General features: G+C 35.4%; 1 protein-coding gene across 2 annotated transcripts; it reads right to left on the bottom strand.

Moving 5' to 3' along the window:
* On the bottom strand, positions 623 to 13,351 carry LOC107625748 (symplekin). 2 transcript variants are annotated; one of them, XM_016328453.2, is made up of 27 exons: positions 12,968 to 13,351; positions 12,700 to 12,859; positions 11,940 to 12,032; positions 11,754 to 11,859; positions 11,498 to 11,666; positions 11,027 to 11,201; positions 9,611 to 9,739; positions 8,634 to 9,179; positions 7,918 to 8,532; positions 7,341 to 7,409; positions 7,062 to 7,178; positions 6,733 to 6,984; positions 6,495 to 6,542; positions 6,279 to 6,413; positions 5,968 to 6,132; positions 5,792 to 5,854; positions 5,598 to 5,705; positions 5,088 to 5,171; positions 4,965 to 5,012; positions 4,689 to 4,763; positions 3,358 to 3,453; positions 3,198 to 3,278; positions 3,045 to 3,116; positions 2,007 to 2,051; positions 1,841 to 1,924; positions 1,396 to 1,499; positions 623 to 1,159 (listed from the first exon to the last, which is right to left on the bottom strand). In XM_016328453.2, exons 1-27 carry the CDS (start codon positions 13,183 to 13,185, stop codon positions 1,015 to 1,017), a joined length of 4,002 nt encoding a protein of 1,333 aa, XP_016183939.1. In that variant the 5' UTR covers positions 13,186 to 13,351; the 3' UTR covers positions 623 to 1,014. The 2 variants fall into 2 exon arrangements, with proteins under 2 accessions (XP_016183939.1, XP_016183940.1); XM_016328454.2 differs by having other exon boundaries at positions 11,108 to 11,201.

Genomic DNA, 13,515 nt, shown 5'->3' with positions numbered 1-13,515 from the left:
TATTGATTAGCGTCTTAAGTCTAATAGTAAGAATCTTCCGTAATTTAGCACCTATAGGCAAGTTAAATATTTTGTATACGTTCACATTTATTTATGATTTCTTTGTTATATATACTTATATAGGGTGAAAATGTAATAAATTCTTAATTATATCAGCCAAGCAGCAGCAAAAATTACTTGCAATGATAAACAACTGCACTCCTAAAGAGAATAAGAGAAATATATTTACACCACCTTTTGTGTATACCTTTTTTTTTTCTTGCACATTTTTTGGTTTGGAAAGTAATTGGATTCTTTACCTCTCAGAATAAAACGCTATCCATTTAGTGTAACGAGGTGCAACGCCTTCCACTGAAGGCAATGCCACTTTACCCCCTTTATGTTCCATCAAGCAGCAGATGATTCGATTAAACTTTAAAGCTTATAAATTATATACCATAGCTTATCCTATAAATCTCAACTAAAACAAGTTCAATACAAGTAAACATTAGAAGGCAAATGGATGCTTAGAATCTAATGAGACAACATTTTAGTTTACCAAACACCTGGCTCCTTTGATATATTAAGTCGTCGACCCTTCGACATACATGAAATTCAATGAAACAAATGCAGGACCAACAAGTACATAAACATTGGTATAGGATCAAGCAACGGAACCAAAATTGGGATTAAATTGAGGAAAATATTATTACTACACATTTTAATATACATTCTTTCACCTATAAATCTTCACACCAGCTTGTTATCCTGTTAGTGAGGGAAGGAATGATACAGGCTCATGCCCAAAAACTATCTAGACCTACCTAACTGTAACAAATTCATCGGTACTAGCTCTTCATTCCCCAAGATTATTGAGAGGTAGCAGCATGGCCAAACTAGAATCTAGGTATATGTGACAAGTTTATCAGTACTGGTTCTTCATTCCCTATACTATTGAGACAAGTCGCAGCACCAGTTAGTCTAATTGGATCTAGGCTTTCCATTGATTGAATAATAGATTCCACCACTTACAGTTCAGCTAGCCGTAGATGATTCTTTAGATTTTTCTGTTGCCGTATCCTTTTCGGAGTTGGATGTCTCTGCAGTCTCTGTTTGACTAGTTTGTACCTGACTTGTAACCTGAGAGTCTGATACAATTCCCAGAACAACCAGCACAGACCTGGACACAATTCAAAATTTAAAATCAGTAACAAATTGGCAAATACAAGAATCAGAGATCCAACCTAAAGCAAAAAAAAGGGGAACCCACACAATTGACAATCCCAAAAAGAAAAAAAGAATCAAAACTATTAATCAGGAAATAAAGTAGAAAAAAAACAAGCTCAGGATGATATTTAATAGTGAATGTGAAACAAAAGTCAATTTCACAGCACTGTGTCAAGTGAACTCATGAACCTGGGAAGTGTAGACTGTATATCTGGCTGGCTAGCATAAGCAACCAATGGTGCCTTTAGTGCTGCAATTCTATTTAACGCATTTTCCAATTGTGCTGGAGGTAGCTGCTTGCATGCATACACCACCAGAAAACATATTAGTAAAAATATACAACAGCAGAAACAAAACGTTTAGAATTGGCTGATCAAATAACACCAACTATCATATGCTATGTCTATAAATAAGTCACTAAAATATAAGTCCCTTTAAACACAGTTTGTCTTAAAGCATTGAACAGATATATTTAAAATTTAGAAAGTAAGAAACTTAAACATTGTTTAGAATGAATAAAATCCACTAGCTTCCTTTTTAAAAAATAAAAATATTAAATATTAAAAAAAATATCTTTAAACAAATCATAATTTAAGCATGAACAAATTAGCCCTAAAGAAAAACATAATGTTACCTGAAGCAAAACTCCAAATGATTGAGGTTTTGTCAACTGAGCACACTTCAAGAATCCCACCCACAACTTTGGGTATTTCCAAATCTGGAGCATTTCAACAAGTAATGCATATAAACTCTGAACAGCTCGATTGATTTACAAAGAAGTAAGTTAATAAAATAATAACCTGCTTCCTCACGAGCCGCGAGAGAATTCCCATTATAAAGTCCACCTAAATGTCAATATATGTTTTTTTCCCAAAAGGAAAAAAAAAATTATTAAGAGACTAAATGATTAAAAAAGGAGAATAATGTATATTCACAAAAAAGTAATGAACAGCTAAAACCTAAATGGATAACTGATACAATAAAGCATGCCACATCCTTCGCTTATTAGGTGAAAATCACCGAACATTAAACAAAATGACCAAAATTATCTGTGATCCTGAAATTAACATAGCCTTTTCAGGACATTTTCAGCAATCATAAGAGTATCATTAAATTCTTTCTAAATAACCTGCATGATCCTGAAACAGAATTTTCTTGAGATATTCTAAAAAACTCCAGGATCATGGCTATAAACTTTTATTTAAAATGTTGTTAACCACAATTTTCGAAACGTGAAAAATCAGGGAGTCACTAAAATGAACACAATTGGTGTATCAGTAAACTCAATCTTCACCGTCGAATTGCCAGGTGCATGGTAGCACTTGCCACACACCACAAGGACAAGACGAAACTAAGAGCTTAACAATATGGATCTATTTCATTCCATGTGTCATTTAACTCATGGAACCCTACTCATACATGAAAACTTCCATCATATTTTTACCCCCCTAACTGAACACACCCCAAGATATAAGTTTCCAAGAACTAGTAAGAATAACTTCTCAGAGAGTTGGCACCTAATAAATGTCAATAATTTGTACCAAAATACCAAATTCAAATCAAACAATGAAGGCAGGTAAAAGGGTGAAGGTAGGTTCATTTCATGTGACAGTAAGGAATTAAGTAGAAGGTAGCATCCCACACACTAAAAATAAATAAGCAAAGACAATATATAAGCAGCTTAGATTTGAGAATCATTTGGGATTTCAAAAACAGAGACATAATTCTAAGCAATCAATCATTGTAAAAAATAAATTCTGGTAAACACCTCGCATTATAGAACCAAGCATGTTCCTTTGCATTATAATTCATAAATTTTACTTGGAAAAGCTTCTTACCAACGTTGGAAAAGCACCAATTGCTTGCAACACTGTACGCATAAACAGTAAAGGAAGAGGAATCTGCTCAACCTGCAGGGACACGCAGCTTCCATGATGAGACCAGGTTGAAAATACATTCCAAATATATAAAGGCATTTCCCAATAACTCACTAATTGATTCAAAACTTTCGCAAGAACTTCCTGGGTAAAAGTTTGTCGTTGCTCAAAGCAAGCATTACATGCATCTGTGACCTGCACATGAAACACTTCAGTTATGTAGAATGTATCAAGAATCACTGCAACGCCTTAAATGATTATCATACAAGCCTACCTTTTTCAAGGGAATCCCATCTCTTTCTGGGTCAACTCCATGTATTGCAATTAAAACTTCAGCAGGTGTGAGCACAGGACCAGATTGTGATGATCCCTGCATATAAACTCAACAATCAAATTCATTCAATTGAAAAAATGAATTCAAAGTTCAGAACTATTTTTATTCTAGTAAAGAAAATGAAATATATGTCTAACAAGTAACAACTTTGTGATCAAGGCAGTTGACTCTGAAATATTAAGTTTCACGAGGGAATAGAATTCATGAGAATTTAATCAGCAGGATTGCATGTACCCTATCCATCATTCTACCTCATGATGAGGTGGTTTTCCTTGTTATTTTTACTCCAAATCACATTAGTCTCTCTGGAAAATCCTAATTCATCATTATGGCTGTTATCCGCTAATATGTTCACATATATTATCTGGTCCATGCTATTCTAGCACGACTTATCCAATATCCGAATGTACGAAGTTGCAAACCACTCTTTGATTTGAGACTTAAGTTGGCCTAACACCACCCAAAAGCTAGCTCAAGGGAAGAGGGTTTGCCTTGAAATTATGCAAGGTATCTTTCGTCATATCCATAAACCATGCAAAACTTGGAAACAAATCCTCATGGGGTGGATATTTGAATTGTGAAGACTACAGGATTAGAAATCTCTAACCCCAAGATATCAACCATAGGATAAGTTCTAATATCATCCTAGAATTGAGAAGACCTAATTCTACCACAAAAGCTATCTCAAAGTGGGGAAACAGGAGGAGATATTATAATGTATTTAGGTGTCTTTAGGTTAGTGGACATAGATCAGTCATAGTTTATTTCTTGTATGTAAATTTTTTTTCCTTTTGGGTATCTCAGATTGCATAAAAGGCTTGCAAAAGTTGAAAGAACTTGGTCGATCTGAATGAAATCCTTTCTCTAGATTATTCAGAGTTCCTCTCAACTAGGAACTTGTCAATTTCTAATACCTAGTTTTGTTCATTGCAAAGCATGGCAAGCCACATGAGACAGACTATGGAAAAGTGATTTCACTGCACAATCAACATCTTTGCAGTTGCGCCTCTTGAATTCCCCAAATTTTCTTCTTAGGATCTAATCACCCTCCTCAACTTCAACACTTTGAAACCTATCCAAAAAGAAGTGTGAACCTTTTTTTTAAACTTAGTTTTTGCCTCCATCTTACCTTGTAAAGTTAAGCTTTTACAATATTCCAACAAATCTATGAACTTGGTTCTACCTTTACTCAAGCTTTAAGAGTGAGGTATGTCTCCCTAATCTAGTTTAGCATTGACAACTCTAATTAACAACTGTAAAATGAAAGTTACCTGCAACATGCGACTAAGCGCTGCTTGGAACTTCTCCAAAGGAAGATTCACAATATTCGGAAAAGCTGGCATTACCTATCAAAAAGTTTGTTAAACCATGTTGCATCAGATGAGCTGCTGAAGAAATAACTCCAAAAAAACATATAGGCCCCAAATTTGTATTTATCCATTGAAAGTAAATCAAATCACAATCTTATTGGTGTATATTCACACGACGGCTATATTATAACTATCGGTGAATGTAAAATCCAGTTGGAAAAGGAAAAAGGGGGGAACCTCATCTTTTTGTAAGAATGGTAATATTGGAATAAGAACCTCCGCATCCTGTCAAGCGAAGAAAAATATATATAAGATGGAAAATCAGTATCTCAAGACAACTGATACGAGCATTTCATATACCTTAAGTTTTGAATCATGCAACTGCTTCACTGTAACCACTAAATCCCTAGAAGGGACTGTACCATCTGTAAGTGTATGTAACACCTGACAAGATCAATACTAATGTGTCAATATCCACCAAATCTATAAAATCAGCGTCTCTTCTACTCAAAAAAATTCTTCTTCTATAAATTAAAACAAAATATACTCCCTCCAGTTTCAAATAATTGTTCATTTGAGATATTTAGATTATTTTAAATTCCGTTTTCCCCAAGTATACCTTTATTCAATAAATGATTGGAATAAGCAATATGGATACAACGGAATGAAAATGGAAGAGAAAAAAAGTGAGAGGAATCATAAAGTACGAGAGATCATTAATATTAAGGAAAATTTTGTAAAATACTTTTTTTGTTTTCTGTAACTTCAATTCTTCTCAATCATTTTCTTAATAATATTAGTATAGGCTAACATTAAACTGGATGATTATTAATATATACTTCATAAAACTAAATGGGTGGAAGTATAAACCTGCATTAGGAGGCTCTCGCTACCAATTGGAGGATCTGAAATAATTTCAAGGAGATCTGGAGATGAGCCCATAGTACGTACTAATATAGGAATTTGACGCTGAACTGCCTGCACCATAAAATTAAAGGTATAAATAGTGAAAAAAGTATCAAAAATGAAATAATCACTCTAATGCCATATCTGGCACCCCATACCTGCTTCACTGCTTTTGATGTGCTCTTATAGATGGAAAATATTTGGCGAAAGAGAGAGTGTTTCTGCCATCACAGAGCAACAATAATATATATATATATCACACTTATAGTATGACAAAAAAATTAAGTTACAGAAACAAGATGAAGGATCCAGACTAAGAAAAAAACACCAATACCTTCGTACACAAAGCAAAATACAATGACATTAACCTCTGAGCCTCAAGAACTGATTCTGGAGAGATACTTTCAGATGCGACTGATTGATGATTATCTGCTGAGATGTCCTTAGTGCTGCTAGTCATTGATGATGTCTCATTTGCAAGCTTTTCAGTATCAGGTCCCTGAATAGAGGACGAAAGAACAAAAGAGCAAACAAAAATATTATAATAAGTTGAAAGGTTAACAGGAATAAACAATGTGACCAGGACTCTAGTTAAAAATAATAAAAGAAAAAGAAGGGTAAATAAGCTAATAAATAAAAGAATACCTTTTGTAAATCAGCAAGGGATCCTTCAGCATCAGTAGCTTCAGATGCATCACTTGTCACTGAGCACAACATCTCTTTTGCAAAATCTTCTATTTGCTTAGAAATGGATGGTAAAGGATAAAGCTTATTTGCCACCTGAAAGAACTCAAGTTCTTAGCCAGTGCTGTTATCAGTCAACTTAAATGTTTTAAGAGGAACTCTTATTCTTAAATTTACCAGACGTATTGCCTTCATACGCACTTCTTCCATGTGATGCACTGCACTCTTCATTCCAAAGGACAATAAATATCAATGGAGAGATCAAACTTTGCAACTGGAAATTTACAATTACTAAGGAAAGCTAGCTATAAGGTCAATTTAAGCATGAGGAAAGAACAGTAAAAGGGGAGGACAAGTAGCAACAATAACAAGAAGCACCATACTATTTCATAAAATAGAGAGGCAGGAACCAAACCTGTAAAGCAATTTTTAAGCAGGTATTCCGAATGGGAGGCCTCAGAAGAATCAAACTCCATACAGCACTGAGACCTTGAGTAACTCTGTCGGCATTCAGAGAGTTTGACTCCTTTTCAATGTTATCCCCATTTCCAGGAGAACACATGTTCTCTAGAATTTTCAAAACTGATTTTGGTAAATATGGTGATTCACTGAGCAGTTTGCTTAATGATTTATCTGAAGGTGGGAAAGAATCTCTAAGTGCTTCTGCCTGCATAAGGATTAAACAAAAAGTTCAATGCTAGCATTGCAAATGGACAAAAAAGAAACAAAGGAACAAGTACAGACCACCGTTCGGAGGAATGTTTCATATGCAGAAGCTGCAGTTGTGGAAGAAAAGAAGTCAGGCTCCTCTTCAGCCTCACCAAATAACCTGTAGAGGACACGCAATGTCAACTCGTGTCCCTGAGACATTAAGTAATCATTGTCAGCATTTATAGATTGTGAATGAATGCAGTCTGCATGCAATGGGTGCAAACTTGTATGAGAATTGATTAATCACATTAAAAACAGTAGCAAACTCAATTGGCACATATGCAGTAACCAATTTTTGAGATATAAGCTTACCTCATGACCAGTATAATCAACCAAAATATGATCTTGTAATAGTTTCCACGGGTCTAATTCCAAGGGAAACTGCATGAAATAACCCAAGAAACAAAAAAGTGAAGCCATTATTCACAAAGTGGATGATTAAGCAATTGTGTATACAGGTCTTGCTACTTATTTCTATATCATTTTTGTGAAGGTGGTAGATAGTAGCTTCCACCATAGAGCCAAAGAACAATTCGATTTACATAGCAGAAGAGAAGAAAAGACCAAAATATGAACTATAACTATACATTAGACACACAAGAAGTATTTACATCCTAATTGCTTTCACTTGACCACAAAAAAGGTAATTACATAATTTTGATATTCAAATTTTTAAGTATTATGGAAACACTAGAAAATATAAGCTTAATGCTACCATAGATAATGACTAATCATGTGTGTATAAACTAAATGGGTGCTCCATGCGTCTAAAGGAAAGAAAAATATAAAACATATCATTTAGTATATGAATCAATTATCCTAATTGTAAAATATTTAAATTATACAAGTAAAAAACGAAGAGCAAGAGTTTGAGAAGCAAGAATTTCACCTCTACTCCTAAATAAGCAAGTATTGAAAATCGGACTTGTGATCCTCCAGCTACAGCTATTTGCTTATATGCATCAACGATACGCATGAAACACAACTTTTGCAATTGATCCTTTTGCTCATCTGAATGGTCAACAACAGGTGCAATCATCTTTGGCAGGACTACACGGGAAGGCAACACAACCGAAGTAGCAGTTGACGACACCAAGCTGTTGACATCTGCAACAGCTGCTTTTGGGCTGAGCTCCTCAGATCTATCTGTAGATACTGATGTAACTAAGTTTAGTGGTGACCTTTGATCTAAACTAGTTGCTTGTTCTTGATTAGTTTCTTCATGTTGAATCTCAGAGGAGGCCAATGAGGAAGCAGCCAAACTTTCTGAATAAGCATCACTACGACCGAAAGAATCCAGGCCAGGGATTCCACTCTCTATGTTTCCAATATCATGAATATTAGAAGGCACAGTTGCACATCCATTCTCCACTCCAGGTATGCTGGCATCAGAGGACGGAAAGTCAGTAGGAGAGGAGACATTTTCGGAAGTAAGAATTAGTCCAGAATGCACAGCAGCACTATCTACCCCACTTGCAGAAACTTCTTCGTCCCCTTGAGACCTCTATAATATGCACCAAAGTTAGGATTGGAGGTAAATGAGAAATAAAGAAGTCTTAAAAACAAAAATATGAGTTAACTAAATAAAATAAATTATAGATTTACTTCATTGGAGACGGATTGATGAGCACCAAGAAGTGATGCTATTGGTGGGAAAGTACTGGAAAGTGACATGACGCCAGCCACAAAAGATGGTGGATATTTAGCCTTGTCATCAGAACCAATAATGTTGATGTCATGCAGCAGTTCATCATCTCCTTCGGAATTCGGGTAAGGTAGGTGACGCATATTAGCCATCACCACATCGGCAAGCAAGTCAGCAGAAATACTTGATATAAGAATTTCCAAGGATGCAACAGCTTCTTCACCTCGTGCAACCAAAGCACCAAACATGGCAACAAGCTGCTGCACATGGCCATTATCTACATCTCCTTTTGATGATTTTGGAGCCGTTGAAGGAGTGTCATCCTGAGAGTTAGTGGTACCTCTGTCTAACTCTTTCTTAGGTTCCTTTAAATCAGAAGTTGTTTTGACACGTTTGATAGGCACATCTTCATCTTCAGCTAAATCACCTCCATTTTGTGATCCTGCTCGCTTACCAGCCAAATTACTGTGCACTGAATCACATGAATTTACAGCATGTTCCTCTTTCTGTAAAAAGATAAAATGCTAATCAACAATTGAAGAGCAATGCCCTTTAAAAAAAATATAACCATTAGCAATAAATCCTGCCACAAGCATACTAGTAAAAAGGTCTCCTTTTAGTCACAATTTAATATACCCTTCCCAATTCCCAAATACACCCTTACTATAAGAAATAGACTAGCAAATTCAAAGTGAAAAAGTTACTCAATAGTCCATGAAGACGAACCAAAACTCCAACTCTATTTGGCACTAAAGAAATTACCATCTCTTCCTCATGCATATAGAATTATCAATCCTTTATCTAAATCCATTAGGAACTAATATTTTATCCAGCTGACACAAGTTCCATATCTACGTGTATACAGCTCAAAGAAGCACATATATAACAATGGAATAATCAAAAAAGAAAAAAACATCCCAGGGGGCAGGGTAGTTACCTTGATAAGTGGTTCAACATCTTTCTCTTTCTCTAAGCTTCCGTTAATATCAGATATCAGGTGGAAAACCTGGTCTGCCTTCCCATCAGACTGCATCTCCTTCAAGGCACCAGCCAAACGATCTCTCCACTATGAAAATGAAACTAATCATTTTTCTATAAAGCCAGATAAAATCAAATTTCACAAATATGAAATGTGAACTAGACTACTCATACAGTCTCATATGAAAAAGTTAGAATTACTAAATTATTTTTATACTTTCAACTCTCTATATATAATTTTGTTCACAACCAACCCCAAAAATAGAAAGGGATATATACATCATTTCATTCCAATGACTTATTATTCCAATAGAAGCATATGATTTGCAAGACAATGAATTACAATAAAAGATTTACATATAAAACAATTGGTTGTACCAAATGCAAACTACCACAAACCAAGAACATATTATTAAAAGACATCATCTCAATGAAGGTAAGCAACAAAGTTTTAAATAAAAACTAGGCATGATTTATTATATTAGAATAGCACTTTCTAATACATCTTTGAACAAATTAAACTCAAACCTTCTTGACGCTCATTTTCAATGCAAATTTACAAAATATTAAACACAAAATAAGCAATAAGATCTTTTTTTTTAATCAACAAGAGATGTCAAGATTGGGAGAACAATAATACAAGATAGGAGAATAAGATATCCTCCTCATGACCTATAAAGACAAGGAAAAAAATTATCAATGAACCATAGCTTTTCCAATCTCTCAACATGTCTAAAGGGAAGAAATTCTCTAAAACAATGAAGAGCTTTACGCCAAATATAGTCCAAACATAAATCCCATCCTTCATAATTGTTTGGGCCCAAAGTATGCAAAATCACATGAAATTTCATGTCAATTTCTCGTATGCCTATTTGTTTGAGCAACAGGTTCCCACAGCATGCAAAATCCTCTCAAGTAACACATTTCCTCCTGAAATATCTAGCTTCTCAACCTTACAAGGTATGTCATCAAGCACTCATGCCCTTCATAATAAAATACCACTCTTGTTGCTTTCAAACTCCAACATTTACCCATTTGTATACTCAATGAATTTTAAATCTGCTTATTTTTCTACAACTGATCCACCCAGAAAACCCTATGGCTGCCTTATTAAACACTACCACTTCTACTGCCCATCAAACATTTTTTATGACATGCAAATAAAATAAAGAATTAATATGGAAACGCAGTAAATATTCAAAAAGTAGGCACTACTAAACATCAACATAAGTTACTTAACAAGAAAAGGAAATAAAAAAATCCAACTCAATATTCAAATTCAATTCATCTATATGACACTAAAAGGTGTGCAACCAAAAACACCATTAAATTAAACAACCAGGATATCAAGCACATCTTAGTCTAAAAGAAATACCGGAGCAGCACTTGGATGTGTACATTTTGAGCATGTCAGAAAGGCATTCTTCAAAGCAAGATGTGCCGCTGTTACACTCACCCCATTAACAACAGTGCTCGAGGGTTCCAAATTGAGCAAAACTGGCAAGATGCGGCCATAGAATGTAGGCCTGTCTATTGCAATAGCTGAAAGGCTAGGAACATCAATAAAGAAATCAATAGCAAGCAACTAATATTTGGAGAAACAGAATTCTACAAGCAACGTTATCAGCAATCAATTAGTGACACAATGTTATAATTTGTGTGAGGCCATGTGTTTCTCTGCATGCTTGTGGACAAAACCGAGAGGGAGAGAGAGAGGAGCTTGAATATATAGAATATTTAATCATGCAAATAAGGACTATAATACGAAGTCGTGTGCCTTTTGAAACCACTTGCTTCATTAACTAATGGGCAGCAATCAAATGGCGTATGAGAATTTATAAAATACCTTTTAATTAGCACAATGATCACTGAGTTACTCAGAGACTTCACAGTTGGAGACCTGAGTTGATCAAGCAGGAGACCCAAACTGTGACTAGCTTCAGTTGACAAATCACGAACATTAAGCACAGGATGACCACGCCTCAGCCATGATATATTAAACCCCATGGGCCTTCCTGTAAATAGATGAGAAACCATGTAAGCAAGTAATGGAGGAATACATCAAAATTATCTTGACAAAAATTTCTGCTGAGGTTTAAGACCTTGATGAGGAGTGGGCTCCAAGGAACCATTGGGATCAGGTGTGTAAAGACGAATAACTGCTTCAACAAACTTCAGTGCCAGCAGCCTTGCACCACCACTTCCATGCTTAAAGTATATTAAGAAAGAACCATCAAATAATAGACCAAAACAGTAATTCCATATTTTGAAGAGTTGAAACTACTTACTTGAAAAGCAATTGAGTATACTTTATCTTTGAATTTCACCATCCATACCCATGCAGATTCAAGTGCACTGTCTAAATCACTAGAATATAGACCCTAGAAAAGATAAGTAAACAAAAATGAAAATGTCCATACAGTCCCAAAAATAAAAAAGTATTCACAAGGTAAGATGGAAGAGAATCAATAATAATAATAATAATAACAACAACAACAACAATAATTTTCAAAATTTGAGCATGAACACTTGCTAAGTTTTCTCATCAATTTCCTGAGTTCTTTTGGTGGAGATATAAATAGTATACTTGCTTTATCAGTTTCTATAAAATGTTTTAGTTCTGCACCAAGAAGGGGGATACCATATTTAGATGGATGGCGACAAAGCATACATAAGAGTAAAATTATAATGCTTTCAACACTATTCTCTCACTTTTGGCCCTTCTCGATTTATAAATAAATTCTAATCTAACTAGCCAACATCTCTCTCAACTTGGAACACCCCCATTCCATTCTAGAAGCAAGTAGAGTATTAACAATTGTTGAATACAATCAGAATAGCACCTATCTCAAGATTGCCAGAAAGAATTTATTAAAGAAATCAAAGAACAGAGCAAACTTCACAATATTATCTTTCAGATGCATGAATTTGAGAATAAAATGCGATAGTAAAAATAATTTACAATTGACTGAACTAAAAGCTCAGAGACTGCGAATTCAGGCATTGACCCAAGAAAAAATGAAAATTGAAAATTGAAAAGAGAAAAACCTGAAGTGCGATTTTCTCAAGCGTGGAACGAAACAAATCGATTCCCAGCAATATAACTTGTCGAACAACAGCAGGAGTGTCATCGTCCAACACTTCAATCAGCACAGGCACAATGTCTGGCAGGAACTCCGTGTTCTTCAATCCAATTTCACCAACCATCCTGCATGAAAACACCACAACGAAAACAAAGTTCCAAATTCAACTTCCAATTGCACAAACTCCAATGCCGTAAAATCGAAAGAGAAAAGCTGGCGAATTGGAAGCGTACTCGGTGACAAACTTGCGAACGGGGCTGAATTGATCAGAGAGTAATTCGAAAAGCGACGGGAGGAACTCGGCGAGGATTACGGGGTCCTCCGGCGGAAGTTGGCGCCGCAACCGGCGGAGAGTATCGAGCTTGGAAGTTACATCACCGGCGAACTTGGCAGAGTTGAAGAGGTTGGCGAGCTTCTCGCGCGAGGTCGGGGCCATGGCTTTTCCGACCATGACTGAAGAAAGAAAGAAAAGAACCCTAATTTTCTAGGGTTTGGATAAAGAGGGAGAAGGATATTTGAATGTTTTACTCACAACAATGGTGTTTCTTTCTTAATTTTACGAAATTATGGTATTTTCAGAAATGAAGAACAATGTGGAGCTTTCTGCCTGGGTGGGTAGTGGGCTTCAGAAATCACGCAGTGCGATAACTTATCTCAGTCATGGGTCGGGTCTATTTGGACCCGACTTTTTTATTCAAACCTGAATAAACTATTAAATCCGCTCCTAACTTAATATATTGATAAAAATACTTAACTTTTATATTTAGTAAAATATTTATGT

This window comes from Arachis ipaensis, chromosome B02, assembly GCF_000816755.2.
Source record: "Arachis ipaensis cultivar K30076 chromosome B02, Araip1.1, whole genome shotgun sequence".
Taxonomy (NCBI): Eukaryota; Viridiplantae; Streptophyta; class Magnoliopsida; order Fabales; family Fabaceae; genus Arachis; species Arachis ipaensis.
Note: the sequence above shows the minus strand (reverse complement) of the source record. Positions and strands in the feature narration are given on the sequence as shown.